The 19,171-nt window shown below is 54.0% G+C and overlaps 1 protein-coding gene across 1 annotated transcript in view; it reads right to left on the bottom strand.

Moving 5' to 3' along the window:
- LOC141167323 (zinc metalloproteinase-disintegrin-like berythractivase) overlaps nt 1-435 on the bottom strand; it is a 139,450-nt gene extending 139,015 nt beyond the window's left edge. Inside the window, exon 1 of the mRNA XM_073654746.1 lies at nt 173-435. Within this exon, the coding sequence (XP_073510847.1) occupies nt 173-227 (55 nt within the window). The 5' untranslated portion in view covers nt 228-435. The remainder of the gene's footprint in view (nt 1-172) is intronic.
- Nucleotides 436-19,171: the final 18,736 nt, after the last annotated feature.

The raw sequence follows: 19,171 nt of genomic DNA, 5'->3' as shown, positions 1-19,171 counted from the left end.
GTATGAGCGCGCTGTATACAGCACACCGGGGTCTATGTATACAGACAAGACGTGAGGACCACCACACATATATTACAGGACGGCAGTAATAGACACGTCCTACAACCTGCAGAAGTGACACATGGGGAGAACGACGCCATCTTCATAGAAAACCTCCAGAAATGGTTCTTACCCAGAAGTGCCAGCACCAGGAGAAGACGTCTCAGCATGGTCCGGACACGTCTCATCACCGCTATCCTGGAAGAGAGAAGCACAAGATAAGAAGAAGTGACGTATAACACCTGGTAACAGGAGACAATGGCGGTGAGACCCCGTACTAGTAATAATGCCCCCAGTAAACACGTCTGTCACCCCCTCCTCAGTGTCCGGACCACACAATTACCCCCCACTAGTAATGTGCATGTACACATGTATCAGCACTGGAGCGACGGAAAGGGAAGCAGTTACCATAGCAACACGGTCGTGTCTTGGTTTCATCTTCCTGAGCCTCCACAAAATGTCAAATTCTGATTGGTTGCTATGGTGACTGCTCCATAAAACATCCCAACGGTGACGGGCAAAGACCCCCTATAACTGACAGTCACAGACCTCCATATCAGTGAAAGTCATAGACCCCCTATAACAGTGATGGCCATAAATCTTCCCTCATACATGTCACTGCCTCTCTCTCCCATAACAGTGACATTCGCTGCATCTCTATAATGTACTTGCTAAGACAGAGACCGTGACAGGACCCCCATAGTAGTGACAGAACCCCCACAGTAAGTGGTAGGGCCCCCATAGTAGTGGTGGGGCACCCATAGTAGTGACAGGTCCCCGATAGTGGAGGCAGGACCCCCATAGTAGTGTCAGGGCCCCCATAGTAGTAGCGGGGCGCCCATAGTAGTGACAGGTCCCCAATAGTAGTGGCAGGGCCCTCATAGCAGTGACAGTGCCCCCATAGTAGTGACAGGGTCTCCATAGTGGAGACAGGGCCCCCATAGTAGTGACAGGGCCCCCATAGTAGTGACAGGGCCTCCATAGTACTGACAGGGCCCCCATAGTAGTAACAGGGCCCCCATAGTAGTGACAGAGCCCCCATAGTAGTGACAGGGCCCCCATAGTAGTGACAGGGCCTCCATAGTAGTGACAGAGCCCACCTTAGTAGTGGCAGGGCCTCTATAGTAGTGACAGGGCCCCCATAGTAGTGACAGAGCCCCCATAGTAGTGACAGGGCCCCCATAGTAGTGGCAGGGCCTCCATAGTAGTGGCAGAGCCTCCATAGTAGTGGCAGGGCCTCTATAGTAGTGACAGGGCCCCCATAGTAGTGGCAGGGCCTCCATAGTAGTGGCAGGGCCCCCATAGTAGTGGCAGGGCCCCCATAGTAGTGGCAGGGCCTCCATAGTAGTGGCAGGGCCTCTATAGTAGTGGCAGGACCCCCATAGTAGTGGCAGGGCCTCTATAGTAGTGACAGGGCCCCCACAGTAGTGGCAGGGCCCCATAGTAGTGGCAGGGCCTCCATAGTAGTGACAGGGCCCCCATAGTAGTGGCAGGGCCTCCATAGTAGTGGCAGGGCCTCCATAGTAGTGACAGGGCCCCCATAGTAGTGGCAGGACCACCATAGAAGTGGCAGGGCCCCATAGTAGTGGCAGGGCCTCCATAGTAGTGGCAGGGCCTCCATAGTAGTGACAGGGCCCCCATAGTAGTGGCAGGGCCTCCATAGTAGTGATGGGGCCCCCATAGTAGTGGCGGGGCCTCCATAGTAGTGGCAGGGCCTCCATAGTAGTGACAGGGCCCCCATAGTAGTGGCAGGGCCTCCATAGTAGTGATGGGGCCCCCATAGTAGTGGCGGGGCCTCCATAGTAGTGGCAGGGCCCCCATAGTAGTGGCAGGGCCTCCATAGTAGTGACAGGGCCCCCATAGTAGTGGCAGGGCCCCCATAACAGGGTCCGGTATAAGTCACCTCCTATAGGATCCTCTCACAGGTGACTTCTGACTGACCAGAAGCAGCATCAGTGGCAGAGACAGGGTCTCCCTGTGGGAGGTGCTGCCACCTGCTGGCTGCACAGGGCATAACCTGCTCCATCACATACTGGACATTCCTGGACGTTCCTCCTGGACTATTGAAGAGTCATCCAGAAAAGCCCAATAAATACAGGATATTTGGGGCTATGGAGTAGCTGATTGCTTGCTGACCTCCAGGAATTGAGCCGTTGATCTTAGTGCAATAAACACTAATCACAGGGAAGTCTATAGTGGTAGAGCAGATTACATGGTGATGCTTAGTGATTGTGGCATGATTAGTCTGTGTTCACATTTCCATTTGTCTATTTGGTTTCAGGGACAAATGGAGTTAAATTCAGAACCAGATCCATTACATTACTAATGCAAACAGAAGCAGAGCATCCCTAATGATTAACCCTTTTCACTTTCCAGACCAATGTCACTTCATGTAGTAACAACTCTGGAACGTTTCAACGTGTCTCAGTGATGTGTTTTTTCGTGACTCATAGTACTTTATGCTAATGGTAAATTTAGGTCGAATATGCACACTTTTAGGATTCTCCCTTGCACAAGTATGTGATTTGTATATTTCTGGTCACATTTTGAATAGACTTGTCTGGCCATGCTCAATTCATTGTCATTGAGTGAGGCCACGCATGTCTAGTCGGCATGTGACCGCAAGTACACAAATCACCGACACGAGGGAATCCTGACAGCGTGTAGTGCACATTGTGAAAATTCAGAAGTCTGCAGTCACATAGAACCACTGCAGACTCATCACAAACTTGGACAACCCCTTTAAAGCTCCTAACAAATAAAAATATGAGAATTGGTCAGTATCACTAAAAAACATTTCCATCCAGGTACCTGATAGATGATTTTGTCTCTGGAGTCGGTCTCTTTCTTTTCTTCTTCATGTTGTCCAGACGCCATGATGACTTTTCTCATCCACAGCTCGTCTGCAAACTTCCATCTTCTCCAGTCTTTTGCAGCACATCCCCACACGATGCCCTTAAAGGGGTTGTCCGGTCAAAAGTGATAAGTCTGCAGTCACTCTATGTGATTGCAGACTTATGAATCCCCGCAGTGCACAGTGCCGGTTTCAGACCTGAAGTGTATGTATACGTTATACCTACCCCAGGCAAGTTGGCGCCGCCTCGATCCATACACTTGTATTGAGCGAGGCCACGCCTTGTCTAGTGACGCGGACGGCCAATAGGTGCGTCCGACTAGAAGTCTTGGCCTCGCTCAATACAAGTGTATGGAGAGTGAGGCCACGCCCACTAGCCAGGGGTATGTATAACTCATACATACCCTCTGGTCCCGGGTCTGAAACCAGGAAATCCCCGCAGCGGACAGTGCGTGCGCCGGGGGAATTTGTAAGCCTGCAGTCATACAGAGTGACTGCAGACTTATCACTTTTGACCGGACAACACCTTTAAATATAGCAGTGTCATTATAATGCTCCTGAATAAAAATATCTGACCTATGCTAAGCCCCTAAATAAATAATTGAGCCTCACTATATTTCCTACACAAATATGACCCCCACACTGTCCCTCTTATGGTACATGCTCTCCACACCGCCTTCTCCTTTCAATTCTGGGCCCCCTCTTCACACTGTCCTCTCACACTTGTCTCCCCTATAGGGCCTAGTCTCTATTCTGTGCCTTCTCACTACACTCCCCCTCCTTGGCTTACTATGCCTTCCTGGATGTGCCCTTGCATTGTCCCCCCATGCTACTGACGCGCCCCCTGGGCCATATTCTTTAGGGGAATACCCGGAGCCGGATCAGATGGGGGTTGTAGTCTCCGAGTGGCTGTGACCCGGTCCGTGCCCAGGGTGTCAAGCTCAGTGTGTGGCAGTCCTTACTGATGTTACTAAAGTTCTTTTATGTCGACTACGCCACCCGTTGAATTGCGGTCACTACGGCCGCCGCTGCAGCAGGGTCCGCTGAGGCTGATGGTGTGTGTGCAGCTTAGGTAGTATAACCCCCAACGGGAGGGGTATAGCCTCAGGGGGTCAGGTGCAGAGGATGGTGGTTGTGGAGGTGCAGGGATGATGGTAATGAGAGTCAGAGTCGGGTTGTGCAGTTCAGGGTTCTTTACTTACTGCAGATGTTCCGGTCACTCCGGCCTTGAGTGACCACCCGAGCCGTGCTGCGTCCACCAGGTCCTGGACTCGGCCAACCCCCAAGTAGCTCTGGAGCGTGGTTCTGAGCTCCCGTTCTGTCCTGTCCTCGTCTCTGGCCTTCCCCACCAGGGATCCACCTATGTCCGGCTCCCTCGGGCCTCTTGTTGGCGAACCCTTTTGCCTCTGGGTTCCCTGACCCTATGCGTGGTCTGCCTTCCGGGTGGATATGGTGGGTGGCCGTGGCAGATGCTGCCCACGGCCTCCGGTCTCTGGCTGAGGTATGCTGTAGCCCCCACCAGTTTGGGATCCGGTACCCTGTTGCCAACTCTTCACCCTGTGGTTGTATTTGGGGTCTCAGAGTTCCTTCTTTCTCCCCCTCTGGGTCTTTCTTGCTCTCCTCTCTCACTCTTGGGCTGGGGCTGCTCTGCTCTTCTGCTCTCTTCCACTGCTCTGCAAAGACTCACAGACTGACTGACTGTGGCTGACTGACTGACTGACCCTGATCTTAGATGGTGCCCACCTTAAATACTCCCTCTATGTGTGAGCTCAGGTGACCAGCACCCAATGAGCTCCTAGCTTTACCCAGGCTGCTCCCCCTATCTGCCCCTACACTACTGGGATGTACCACCCCCCTCCCACTCCAGCCAAGGACAGACTCGGTCGTACCTGCACATTTCTAAGTGGGAGTACCGTTGGTCTGCCCTCCGGAAATGGGATGTGTGTAGTGCATGCAGCCTACTGAGCTCAGCTCCACACTCCATCCTTACCCGGGAGTGGAATATCACACCTCTGGGTTGAGGTGCAATACCCCTGTAGCAGCCGAATCCTCAGGGTGCTACATTCCCCCCTGGTAAATCACAGCACGCCCTCGGGCTGTAAGATATAAAAAACACCAAAACATACAATTTTTTTTCATAAACATATAAACATTATCAGCAGCATAAACTTTTCATATAAACTTTTCATAAAAACATTCTTGTCTTCTGGTACCTCCGGTCACGGTGCAACTTGTGACCGGGTAAAGTGCGACAGTCTCTCTTGGAATCAAACAGTTTCCTATAAAACCGGAAGGGGGCGCTTTAGGAAGCGCAACTATATACAAGGGGATATGGCCGCTCTCAGTCCTCGGCCAGGTATTAGGGAGGATTGACCGTTCTCAGTCCTCGGTCAGTGGGAATAGGGACACACGGGGTTAACAGTTCAATTCTCTGGTCCCAACGGGGACTATATTAGCAGCAACGGTTCACTGTGCCCCGACGGGCAACTATATACAGCTTCTACTCTGCTGTACTCAACGACGACGTCCTCCTGCTCTTTCTTTGTGATTAACTTTAGCTTCAGACCCGTCCGGGTCCTCTTGCTCCTCCTCACACCGCAGCTCCTCCTCCGTCAGGCGATGCACATGGAGGGCGTAGGGTCCTTTGGCACACTTGTGCCGGGTGAAGGTGACCTCGTCCCCTATATAAAGGTCACGACCTCTGTGTCCCTCCGGTAGGTGGGACTCAACGTCTCTTCTTGTCACGAAGACGTCGCCTGGGGTGCGGTGATCTCGGATGAAGCCCCACCCGTGCTGCATATTAAACTTGATCACAGTCCCGGTGGAAGGTGGACCATGAGCTGCACGGGGAATCCTCCTGGCCCGGCTCTTCTGCTCCGCGCTCTTTATTTGGGCTTGTTGTTCCCGGACCCGCCTCTCTCTCCGCTCCCTCTCAAAGACCTCGAGGTACTGGCGGCAGCACTCTGCACGCTCCGCTGCGGCTGCCCGAGTCTCCTGAGTGAACCCCATGAGATCTTCTCCGGTGGGGTCCCACTCAAACTGTGCCTCCTCTAGCGGGGGCGAGGTCCTTTTTACGGGCTTTGGAACCGGAATCAGGGGTTCGTCTAGGGGTCTCTCTTTCCGGAGTCGGGGATGGTGAAACTCCGGTGGCCATATAAAGGGCTGCCCATCCGGGCACGTATGTTGGGCGAACAGATCTTCTCCCAGATGCGGCACTCTTGGTTTTATGGGCGCGGTGGTGGTGGCGCCCGGGTTGCCCAGGCCTTGCGGCCAGGCCTGGGGCACCTGGAAAGTGAAGGGCACCGTAAGGACGGCGGCGCCCTGGGCTACTTGGCCCTGCGACCAGGCCGGTGGCTCCGCGGAGGTAGGGGGCGCTGTTGGTATTGCGGCGCCCGGGGGTACTAGGCCTTGCGACCAGGCCGGTGGTACTTCCTGCTTGGTCACGCTCGGGGTCGAGGCGTGTGACGTCACAGGGGTCGCGGCTGCGGCTTCCGGTTGAGGCCTAGTCTGTGGCGGTGACGTTGCGGTTACGGGCACGGCAGGGGGTACTTCGGGCTCTGCGACGGGGAGCTGGGGCAGGTACGCGGTTTCCCGGTTTGGGGTAGAGACGTCCCCTTTACCTGCCTCCTTTCGTTCGGCTCCCTTCTCGGCGCCGTCTCCGGCCTTCAGTCCTCCTGCGCCATCCTCAGAGGCGGTCTGTCTCCTCGTCTCGGGTGGCGTGCTCCGCTGACGAGTTCTTGTCTGCTGGGCCATCTCACGGCTCCATTCTGCTAACGTCTCTCGCTGCACCCGGGCCATCCTCCGTGCGAGGCCCTCCAGCGCAGTCTGTGCACACTCCCGATCTCGGGGGAGCTGTGCCAAGACCTCCACTAAGCCTAGTGGGGTCGTTGCTTCTAGCAGGCTCCTGACCAACGGGTCGGTGCTGCTCTGCTCTCCTCCCGTTGTCTCCAGCAGGCCTTCTGGAGTGGCGACCGGCAACAGGCTCCTGACCACTGGGTCGGTGCTGCCTGGAGTGGCGGCCCGCATCAGGCTCCTGACCACTGGGTCGGTGCTGCCTGGCTCTCCCTCCATCTCCGGGTAGGCTCTTTCTGGACTCTGCTCCAGGCTTCTTGTCTCCGGGTGCGCTCTCTCCAGACTGCTCCAGGCGACACCCATCTTTGCTCTCTTGTTCTCAGTCCTCCCACTCCGAGGGCGGTCCCGGGGCCACTTGGTGATTGTCAGCTCCAGGGGCAGTTCTTTCACGCTGACAGACACCTCTAGCATCACAGTCTCTGTTGGTGGGGGCGGTTTCCACTTTTGGCGCCATGTTCGGTCCTGGCCCACGATGGGAGGCGGCCTCTTGCCACCCTCTGGCACGCCCATAATGGCGTCCGCTCTTCCAAGGCGGGAAACCTTTGGAAATGGCGGGAATCGTCTCCCAGTGGCGGGAAACTCTGCAGATGGCGGGAAAAAGCTGTTAATGGCGGACAACCGGCGGGAATCGATCTGCGATGGAGTCCGATGGCGGGGACCCTCCGGAACCGGCAGGAGACTTCTTTTTGAGGTAAACTTGTTCTTTTCTTCAGGCACGCAGTACCCGGGTGTTGCGGGCACGTTATCCTGCCGACTACGCCAAAGTTGACGCGCCCCCTGGGCCATATTCTTTAGGGGAATACCCGGAGCCGGATCAGATGGGGGTTGTAGTCTCCGAGTGGCTGTGACCCGGTCCGTGCCCAGGGTGTCAAGCTCAGTGTGTGGCAGTCCTTACTGATGTTACTAAAGTTCTTTTATGTCGACTACGCCACCCGTTGAATTGCGGTCACTACGGCCGCCGCTGCAGCAGGGTCCGCTGAGGCTGATGGTGTGTGTGCAGCTTAGGTAGTATAACCCCCAACGGGAGGGGTATAGCCTCAGGGGGTCAGGTGCAGAGGATGGTGGTTGTGGAGGTGCAGGGATGATGGTAATGAGAGTCAGAGTCGGGTTGTGCAGTTCAGGGTTCTTTACTTACTGCAGATGTTCCGGTCACTCCGGCCTTGAGTGACCACCCGAGCCGTGCTGCGTCCACCAGGTCCTGGACTCGGCCAACCCCCAAGTAGTTCTGGAGCGTGGTTCTGAGCTCCCGTTCTGTCCTGTCCTCGTCTCTGGCCTTCCCCACCAGGGATCCACCTATGTCCGGCTCCCTCGGGCCTCTTGTTGGCGAACCCTTTTGCCTCTGGGTTCCCTGACCCTATGCGTGGTCTGCCTTCCGGGTGGATATGGTGGGTGGCCGTGGCAGATGCTGCCCACGGCCTCCGGTCTCTGGCTGAGGTATGCTGTAGCCTCCACCAGTTTGGGATCCGGTACCCTGTTGCCAACTCTTCACCCTGTGGTTGTATTTGGGGTCTCGGAGTTCCTTCTTTCTCCCCCTCTGGGTCTTTCTTGCTCTCCTCTCTCACTCTTGGGCTGGGGCTGCTCTGCTCTTCTGCTCTCTTCCACTGCTCTGCAAAGACTCACAGACTGACTGACTGTGGCTGACTGACTGACTGACCCTGATCTTAGATGGTGCCCACCTTAAATACTCCCTCTATGTGTGAGCTCAGGTGACCAGCACCCAATGAGCTCCTAGCTTTACCCAGGCTGCTCCCCCTATCTGCCCCTACACTACTGGGATGTACCACCCCCCTCCCACTCCAGCCAAGGACAGACTCGGTCGTACCTGCACATTTCTAAGTGGGAGTACCGTTGGTCTGCCCTCCGGAAATGGGATGTGTGTAGTGCATGCAGCCTACTGAGCTCAGCTCCACACTCCATCCTTACCCGGGAGTGGAATATCACACCTCTGGGTTGAGGTGCAATACCCCTGTAGCAGCCGAATCCTCAGGGTGCTACATTCCCCCCTGGTAAATCACAGCACGCCCTCGGGCTGTAAGATATAAAAAACACCAAAACATACAATTTTTTTTCATAAACATATAAACATTATCAGCAGCATAAACTTTTCATATAAACTTTTCATAAAAACATTCTTGTCTTCTGGTACCTCCGGTCACGGTGCAACTTGTGACCGGGTAAAGTGCGACAGTCTCTCTTGGAATCAAACAGTTTCCTATAAAACCGGAAGGGGGCGCTTTAGGAAGCGCAACTATATACAAGGGGATATGGCCGCTCTCAGTCCTCGGCCAGGTATTAGGGAGGATTGACCGTTCTCAGTCCTCGGTCAGTGGGAATAGGGACACACGGGGTTAACAGTTCAATTCTCTGGTCCCAACGGGGACTATATTAGCAGCAACGGTTCACTGTGCCCCGACGGGCAACTATATACAGCTTCTACTCTGCTGTACTCAACGACGACGTCCTCCTGCTCTTTCTTTGTGATTAACTTTAGCTTCAGACCCGTCCGGGTCCTCTTGCTCCTCCTCACACCGCAGCTCCTCCTCCGTCAGGCGATGCACATGGAGGGCGTAGGGTCCTTTGGCACACTTGTGCCGGGTGAAGGTGACCTCGTCCCCTATATAAAGGTCACGACCTCTGTGTCCCTCCGGTAGGTGGGACTCAACGTCTCTTCTTGTCACGAAGACGTCGCCTGGGGTGCGGTGATCTCGGATGAAGCCCCACCCGTGCTGCATATTAAACTTGATCACAGTCCCGGTGGAAGGGGGACCATGAGCTGCACGGGGACTCCTCCTGGCCCGGCTCTTCTGCTCCGCGCTCTTTATTTGGGCTTGTTGTTCCCGGACCCGCCTCTCTCTCCGCTCCCTCTCAAAGACCTCGAGGTGCTGGCGGCAGCACTCTGCACGCTCCGCTGCGGCTGCCCGAGTCTCCTGAGTGAACCCCATGAGATCTTCTCCGGTGGGGTCCCACTCAAACTGTGCCTCCTCTAGCGGGGGCGAGGTCCTTTTTACGGGCTTTGGAACCGGAATCAGGGGTTCGTCTAGGGGTCTCTCTTTCCGGAGTCGGGGATGGTGAAACTCCGGTGGCCATATAAAGGGCTGCCCATCCGGGCACGTATGTTGGGCGAACAGATCTTCTCCCAGATGCGGCACTCTTGGTTTTATGGGCGCGGTGGTGGTGGCGCCCGGGTTGCCCAGGCCTTGCGGCCAGGCCTGGGGCACCTGGAAAGTGAAGGGCACCGTAAGGACGGCGGCGCCCTGGGCTACTTGGCCCTGCGACCAGGCCGGTGGCTCCGCGGAGGTAGGGGGCGCTGTTGGTATTGCGGCGCCCGGGGGTACTAGGCCTTGCGACCAGGCTGGTGGTACTTCCTGCTTGGTCACGCTCGGGGTCGAGGCGTGTGACGTCACAGGGGTCGCGGCTGCGGCTTCCGGTTGAGGCCTAGTCTGTGGCGGTGACGTTGCGGTTACGGGCACGGCAGGGGGTACTTCGGGCTCTGCGACGGGGAGCTGGGGCAGGTACGCGGTTTCCCGGTTTGGGGTAGAGACGTCCCCTTTACCTGCCTCCTTTCGTTCGGCTCCCTTCTCGGCGCCGTCTCCGGCCTTCAGTCCTCCTGCGCCATCCTCAGAGGCGGTCTGTCTCTTCGTCTCGGGTGGCGTGCTCCGCTGACGAGTTCTTGTCTGCTGGGCCATCTCACGGCTCCATTCTGCTAACGTCTCTCGCTGCACCCGTGCCATCCTCCGTGCGAGGCCCTCCAGCGCAGTCTGTGCACACTCCCGATCTCGGGGGAGCTGTGCCAAGACCTCCACTAAGCCTAGTGGGGTCGTTGCTTCTAGCAGGCTCCTGACCAACGGGTCGGTGCTGCTCTGCTCTCCTCCCGTTGTCTCCAGCAGGCCTTCTGGAGTGGCGACCGGCAACAGGCTCCTGACCACTGGGTCGGTGCTGCCTGGAGTGGCGGCCCGCATCAGGCTCCTGACCACTGGGTCGGTGCTGCCTGGCTCTCCCTCCATCTCCGGGTAGGCTCTTTCTGGACTCTGCTCCAGGCTTCTTGTCTCCGGGTGCGCTCTCTCCAGACTGCTCCAGGCGACACCCATCTTTGCTCTCTTGTTCTCAGTCCTCCCACTCCGAGGGCGGTCCCGGGGCCACTTGGTGATTGTCAGCTCCAGGGGCAGTTCTTTCACGCTGACAGACACCTCTAGCATCACAGTCTCTGTTGGTGGGGGCGGTTTCCACTTTTGGCGCCATGTTCGGTCCTGGCCCACGATGGGAGGCGGCCTCTTGCCACCCTCTGGCACGCCCATAATGGCGTCCGCTCTTCCAAGGCGGGAAACCTTTGGAAATGGCGGGAATCGTCTCCCAGTGGCGGGAAACTCTGCAGATGGCGGGAAAAAGCTGCTAATGGCGGACAACCGGCGGGAATCGATCTGCGATGGAGTCCGATGGCGGGGACCCTCCGGAACCGGCAGGAGACTTCTTTTTGAGGTAAACTTGTTCTTTTCTTCAGGCACGCAGTACCCGGGTGTTGCGGGCACGTTATCCTGCCGACTACGCCAAAGTTGACGCGCCCCCTGGGCCATATTCTTTAGGGGAATACCCGGAGCCGGATCAGATGGGGGTTGTAGTCTCCGAGTGGCTGTGACCCGGTCCGTGCCCAGGGTGTCAAGCTCAGTGTGTGGCAGTCCTTACTGATGTTACTAAAGTTCTTTTATGTCGACTACGCCACCCGTTGAATTGCGGTCACTACGGCCGCCGCTGCAGCAGGGTCCGCTGAGGCTGATGGTGTGTGTGCAGCTTAGGTAGTATAACCCCCAACGGGAGGGGTATAGCCTCAGGGGGTCAGGTGCAGAGGATGGTGGTTGTGGAGGTGCAGGGATGATGGTAATGAGAGTCAGAGTCGGGTTGTGCAGTTCAGGGTTCTTTACTTACTGCAGATGTTCCGGTCACTCCGGCCTTGAGTGACCACCCGAGCCGTGCTGCGTCCACCAGGTCCTGGACTCGGCCAACCCCCAAGTAGTTCTGGAGCGTGGTTCTGAGCTCCCGTTCTGTCCTGTCCTCGTCTCTGGCCTTCCCCACCAGGGATCCACCTATGTCCGGCTCCCTCGGGCCTCTTGTTGGCGAACCCTTTTGCCTCTGGGTTCCCTGACCCTATGCGTGGTCTGCCTTCCGGGTGGATATGGTGGGTGGCCGTGGCAGATGCTGCCCACGGCCTCCGGTCTCTGGCTGAGGTATGCTGTAGCCCCCACCAGTTTGGGATCCGGTACCCTGTTGCCAACTCTTCACCCTGTGGTTGTATTTGGGGTCTCAGAGTTCCTTCTTTCTCCCCCTCTGGGTCTTTCTTGCTCTCCTCTCTCACTCTTGGGCTGCTCTGCTCTTCTGCTCTCTTCCACTGCTCTGCAAAGACTCACAGACTGACTGACTGTGGCTGACTGACTGACTGACCCTGATCTTAGATGGTGCCCACCTTAAATACTCCCTCTATGTGTGAGCTCAGGTGACCAGCACCCAATGAGCTCCTAGCTTTACCCAGGCTGCTCCCCCTATCTGCCCCTACACTACTGGGATGTACCACCCCCCTCCCACTCCAGCCAAGGACAGACTCGGTCGTACCTGCACATTTCTAAGTGGGAGTACCGTTGGTCTGCCCTCCGGAAATGGGATGTGTGTAGTGCATGCAGCCTACTGAGCTCAGCTCCACACTCCATCCTTACCCGGGAGTGGAATATCACACCTCTGGGTTGAGGTGCAATACCCCTGTAGCAGCCGAATCCTCAGGGTGCTACACTACCCCCCTGACACACACACACACACTACTCCGTCTTTATTCTGTGCCCACTCACACTTTTTCTCAGCCCATACTGTCTCCTCACACTATCACCCTCAATAGTCTCTTTACACGTTTCCCTCTCCCTCTTCATAAATTTACCCTCTCACTTTCCATACTGCCTCCTCACACATCCCCTGACTCCCCATACTGTGTCTGTACCCATCCCATCACCCTCGCTCCCCATACTGAGTCTGCACCCACTCCCCCACTCACCATACTTTGTCTGCACCCTTCCCCCTACTCACCATACTGTGTCTGCTCCCATCCTCCCATACATGCCCCCATCTAACCCCTTGCTCCTCATATTGTGTCTTCAAATTTCTCTCGCTCCCCATATTGTGTCTGCACCTGTCCCTTCCTTGTCCTCAAATTATCCCCCCATTACTTTAAATCTCTCCCAGCCCCGTTACACTAAATCTCCCCCACCACAGCTCATCTCCCCCACCACAGTAAGGCTATGTTCACACGTTGAGTTTTTGCTACGTTTTTTTCCCCAGACAAAGTCTGCTCTCTTGGCAGTAAAAAAGCAACGTCAAAAAATCCGGTTTTGATGAGTTTTTGCTGCTTTTTTGCTGCATTTTTATCAGGGTATATTTGTCTCTTTTGTCTCTTGTGCGTGCTGATAAAGTTTAGTGCATAAAAAAAACTAATTCAACTTCCTCATGTTTTGGCACCGAAAAAGCAGCAAACCTGATACCTGTGTTTTTTTGCTGCATTTTTGCGGTGTTTTTGTTCTTACCCATTGCTTTCTGTGGGTCAAAAACGCTGCAAAAACGCTGAAAGAAGTTACATGCTGCATTTTGCCAGACAAAATTGTTGGCACCTTTCCAAAATTGTGAATAAACAAGTTTGTTTCAAGCATGTGATGCTTGTTCAAACTCACCTGTGGCAAGTAACAGGTGTGGGCAATATGAAAATCACAAACCAGATAAAAAGGGGAGAAGTTGTCACGCTGTCTCTGTATACTGGAGGTAGGGGGCCTAAGCTGACCCTAAGCTGGGGCCCTGACTAATCCCTCAACCTGGAGGTACTGTTAAAGGTACAGAGGTCCAGGCCGCCAGCGTAACCCCTACCTCCTGAAGATCCCTGCACCTCAGTAATCTAGTCCTGAGAAGGACCCCGATCACAACCAAAGGGAACAAGAAATAATATGCCCAAACACAGTATTTAGACGAACGAGACAGTACAAGGGAAAAACCAAAACCACCTTGCATACAAACAACTTCTCAACTACAACAGAGGGAAAACCAACGGGAAAGGAGATAAATGATAAAGCGAGGAAAGGGAAAAAACACTTCCAAATACACTTATCTCAGCAACTCCAAACACCACGATCCGCTCTGTCAGTCTGAATGAAATGCTTTCACCGACACCTCCCAAACAGACCAGCAGGTATATGAAGGAGTCTCACTACAGAAGTATTGATTGCAGCTGGGCGAGGCTGGACCTCATCTAGCCCAGAGAGAGAGAGAGAATTAACTCCCTCACTGCCGAGAAACACAAAGCACCAACAAGTCAGCTGCGAGAAGTCAGGCTGTGTACTCGTGACGATCTTCGTGGCAACACACCCGTGACAGTACCCCCCCTTCTACGAGGGGCCTCCGGACCCTCAGGGCCAGGTTTATCCGGGTGAGTCGTGTGGAAGGCCCGAACTAATCGGTCTGCGTTAATATCCGACGCAGGAACCCACATCCTCTCCTCAGGACCATACCCCTTCCAATGAACCAGGTACTGAAGGGACCGGCGATTAAAGCGTGAATCAATGACCCTCGATACCTGGAACTCCAAGTTACCATTGACAACCACTGGAGGGGGAGGTAAAAGTGACGGTACCACCGGCGCCACATACCTCTTAAGCAATGATCTGTGAAACACGTTGTGAATTTTAAACGTAGGGGGGAGGTCAAGACGGAATGCCACCGGATTAATAATAGAACTGATTCTGTACGGCCCGATGAACCTGGGACCCAGTTTCCAGGAGGGAACCTTAAGTTTTATATTCCTGGTAGACAACCATACCCGATCGTTCACACTTAGGTCCGGACCAGACACTCTCCTCCTATCAGCCATACGTTTGTATCGGTTCCCCATAGTATTCAGATTCTTCAGCACCCCTCTCCATACTGAAGCGAGTGATGAGGAAAATCGTTCCTCCTCAGGAACCCCCGAAGAGCCCCCCCCACTGAAAGTACAAAACTGGGGGTGAAAACCATATGCCCCAAAAAACGGGGACTTACCAGTGGACTCGCTCCGCCTATTATTAAGAGCAAACTCTGCCAGAGGTAAGAAAGAAGCCCAGTCCTCCTGGTTCTCTGACACAAAACACCGGAGATATGTCTCCAAGCTCTGGTTCATACGTTCCGTCTGACCATTGGTCTGAGGATGAAAAGCCGATGAGAATGACAACTGCATCCCCCGCCGTGCACAAAACGCCTTCCAGAACTTAGACACAAACTGAGACCCCCGATCAGACACCACCTCGGAGGGTACCCCGTGAAGCCTCACAATCTCCCCAATGAACACCTGCGCAAGAGTTTTAGCATTAGGGAGAGCCGGAAGAGCGATAAAATGTGCCATCTTGCTGAACCTGTCCACTACAACGAGTATGACCGTTTTACCCGAAGACGGAGGGAGGTCCGTAATAAAGTCCATAGACAGATGAGTCCAAGGACGCTCCGGGATCTTCAAAGGTAAGAGGGCCCCAGACGGACGGGTATGTGAGGTCTTAGAGCGCGCACAAACCCCACAGGACGCGACAAAAGTTACCACCTCCTTATGTAAATTAGGCCACCAAAACCGACGCGAGAGGAGATCCACAGTAGCTTTACTCCCCGGGTGTCCTGCAAAAACTGAGTTATGGTGTGCCTCGATCACCTTTTGTCGCAACCGATCTGGAACAAACAATCTCCCTGGAGGTCCAACAGGGGCATCCCCCTGAGCCTCCAATACCTCCTCCTCCAGCTCAGAGCATACTGCCGAAACCACCACCCCCTCCTGAAGGATAGGAATCGGGTCGTCCGTATTCCCGGCCCCCGGGAAACTACGAGATAAGGCATCCGCCTTTACATTTTTTGACCCAGGACGATATGTAACGACAAAATTAAACCTGGTAAAAAACAATGACCACCTAGCTTGTCTGGGATTCAGACGTTTCGCGGACTCCAGATATAGCAGGTTCTTGTGATCGGTGATGACGGTGACCGGATGAACAGCCCCCTCCAGAAAATGGCGCCACTCCTCAAAAGCTAACTTAATGGCCAAGAGTTCCCTATTGCCGACATCGTAATTCCTCTCAGCGGACGACAATTTTTTAGAGAAAAAGGCGCACGGATGCCACTTACCAGGGGACGAACCCTGTGACAATACTGCTCCCACCCCTACCTCGGAAGCGTCTACCTCTACAATGAATGGCTGAGACGCATCAGGTTGAATGAGTATGGGCGCCGAGGCAAAACATTTTTTCAAAGAGGAGAATGCTTGACAAGCCTTGTCAGACCACCTAGAAAAATCCGTCCCCTTTTTAGTCATGTCAGTGAGAGGCTTAACCATGGACGAGAAATTACGAATGAACTTCCGGTAATAATTAGCAAACCCCAGGAAACGTTGTAGTGCCTTAAGATTCTCTGGCCGATCCCACTCAAGAACTGCCCGCACTTTCCCAGGGTCCATACGAAAACCGGACGCTGAAACCAGGAAGCCTAAAAACTGGAGTTCCTGTACGGCGAACACACACTTTTCCCACTTGGCATACAGTTTATTATCCCGCAAGATCTGTAACACCTGCCTAACGTGCTCCTGATGAGACACCAGATCCGGCGAGTAAATTAGGATATCATCCAGATATATGACAACAAACTGTCCCACCAAGCGGCGAAAAATGTCATTAACAAAGTGTTGGAACACCGCCGGGGCATTAGTCAGACCGAATGGCATGACAAGGTTCTCATAATGCCCCTCCGGAGTGTTAAACGCCGTCTTCCACTCATCCCCCTCCTTCATCCTAATCAGATTGTACGCCCCCCTGAGATCCAACTTAGAAAACCATTTGGCGCCCACGATCTGATTAAAGAGATCGGGAATAAGTGGGAGCGGATACGGATCTCGGACCGTAATCCAATTAAGTTCACGGAAATCCAGGCAAGGGCGTAGGCCTCCATCTTTCTTCTTAACAAAGAAGAACCCCGCAGCCACCGGTGAAGATGAAGGTCTAATATGCCCCTTAGCCAGACTTTCTGAGATATAATCCTTCATGGCCTGCCTCTCAGGACCAGAAAGGTTATACAACCTAGCTTTAGGTAACTTGGCCTCAGGGAGCAGTTTTACAGAACAGTCATACACGCGATGAGGAGGTAGTTCCTGACACCCTTTCTCCGAGAATACATCCTCAAAGTCCGCCAGAAATGGAGGTAAGACCCAAGGAGTAACCGCACCAATGACCGTGTTCATGCAGTTTTTATTACAGAATTTACTCCATTGGCTTATCTCCCTGGTTTGCCAATTAATAACCGGGTTATGCTTAGCTAACCAAGGCAGGCCCAACACAATAGGAGTGGGAAGACCCTCCAACACGTAGCAAGACAACAGTTCTTTATGTATTGCCCCCACTTGAAGTTTTACGTCATGCACAACTTGCAAAAAACTTCCCTGCCCGAGAGGCCTGGCATCGATCGAGAATATGGGGATGGGTTTAGCCAACTCACTCAACCGCATACCTTGAACCCGGGCAAACCGAGCATCAACCAGATTAGCCCCGGCCCCACTATCCAGAAGAACAGATATCCTCTCAGTTCTCGTACCCACCACCACCTCCGCCGGTACGAGAAACTGAGACGAACCTAGGGACGAAATACCTACTCCCAGATTGCCGTCCACCACACAACCTGGGATCAACAGTTTTCCGACGACTCTTCACTCTGCAAGGGACGGGATGGACACCCCCCAATAAAATGTCCCTTTCTCCCGCAGAAGAAGCACCTTACTGCCTTATGGCGCACCACCGGTCCCCTCCCCCGAAATGATGTCCCTCCTAATTGCATAGGCTCCTCTGGACTGACCAGGGGAACCACCATATGAGGGGACCTTGTAGGAGGTGGAGTCATCACAGGGGGTAGAGTTATCCCGCACCTCTCCCGAAGCCGTCTGTCCACGCGAATAGCGAGGGCCATAGCGGCTTCCAGAGACACGGGAGAGTCATACTGTGCCAACACATCCTGTAATTTGTCGGATAAACCATGACAAAACTGGCTCCTAAGAGCCGGGTCATTCCACTGGGTGTCCGTGGCCCACCTACGGAACTCCGAACAGAATTCCTCCGCCGGACGATCTCCCTGCTGGATCCTACGTAACTTAGACTCAGCAAGGGAGATCCGATCTGGGTCATCATATACGAGTCCCAGGGCAGCGAAAAACCTATCCACTGACTGGAGAGCCGGGGAACCCGGGGGAAGAGAGAACGCCCAAGATTGTGGGTCCCCTTGTAGGAGCGAGATGACAATTCCCACCCTTTGTTCTTCACTCCCCGATGACCGAGGCCGCAGCCGAAAGTACAATTTACATGCCTCCCGGAAAACAAAAAACTTGTCCCGCCCCCCAGTGAACCTATCAGGGAGAGCTACTTTAGGTTCTGGTCCGGCTTGCTCCTGAGGATGCCAAACCTTGGACCTAACGTCCGCCAGCTCCATGGACAAACTCTGCAATTGCCGAGCTAGACCGGCTACTGGATCCATAGTAGCTGGAGAAAAACTAAGTGGGTCGGTGAAAATGTCACGCTGTCTCTGTATACTGGAGGTAGGGGGCCTAAGCTGACCCTAAGCTGGGGCCCTGACTAATCCCTCAACCTGGAGGTACTGTTAAAGGTACAGAGGTCCAGGCCGCCAGCGTAACCCCTACCTCCTGAAGATCCCTGCACCTCAGTAATCTAGTCCTGAGAAGGACCCCGATCACAACCAAAGGGAACAAGAAATAATATGCCCAAACACAGTATTTAGACGAACGAGACAGTACAAGGGAAAAACCAAAACCACCTTGCATACAAACAACTTCTCAACTACAACAGAGGGAAAACCAACGGGAAAGGAGATAAATGATAAAGCGAGGAAAGGGAAAAAACACTTCCAAATACACTTATCTCAGCAACTCCAAACACCACGATCCGCTCTGTCAGTCTGAATGAAATGCTTTCACCGACACCTCCCAAACAGACCAGCAGGTATATGAAGGAGTCTCACTACAGAAGTATTGATTGCAGCTGGGCGAGGCTGGACCTCATCTAGCCCAGAGAGAGAGAGAGAATTAACTCCCTCACTGCCGAGAAACACAAAGCACCAACAAGTCAGCTGCGAGAAGTCAGGCTGTGTACTCGTGACGATCTTCGTGGCAACACACCCGTGACAGAAGTTGACTCCATCTTTGCATTGTGTGTCTGTGTGTGCCACACTAAGCATGGAGAACAGAAAGAGGAGAAGAGAACTGTCTGAGGACTTGAGAACCAAAATTGTTGAAAAATATCAACAATCTCAAGGTTACAAGTTTATAACCTATGGCACTGTAGCTAATCCCCCTGGATGTAAATGGCATTCATAAAAAGTTGTAACTCGGGAGAGTTCGGA

This window comes from Phyllobates terribilis, unplaced genomic scaffold (genome assembly GCF_046119375.1).
Source record: "Phyllobates terribilis strain yellow unplaced genomic scaffold, ASM4611937v1 Scaffold_11__3_contigs__length_659146591, whole genome shotgun sequence".
Classification (NCBI taxonomy): Eukaryota; Metazoa; Chordata; class Amphibia; order Anura; family Dendrobatidae; genus Phyllobates; species Phyllobates terribilis.
The sequence above is the reverse complement of the archived record's forward strand: the minus strand, read 5'-3'. Positions and strand labels throughout refer to the sequence as shown.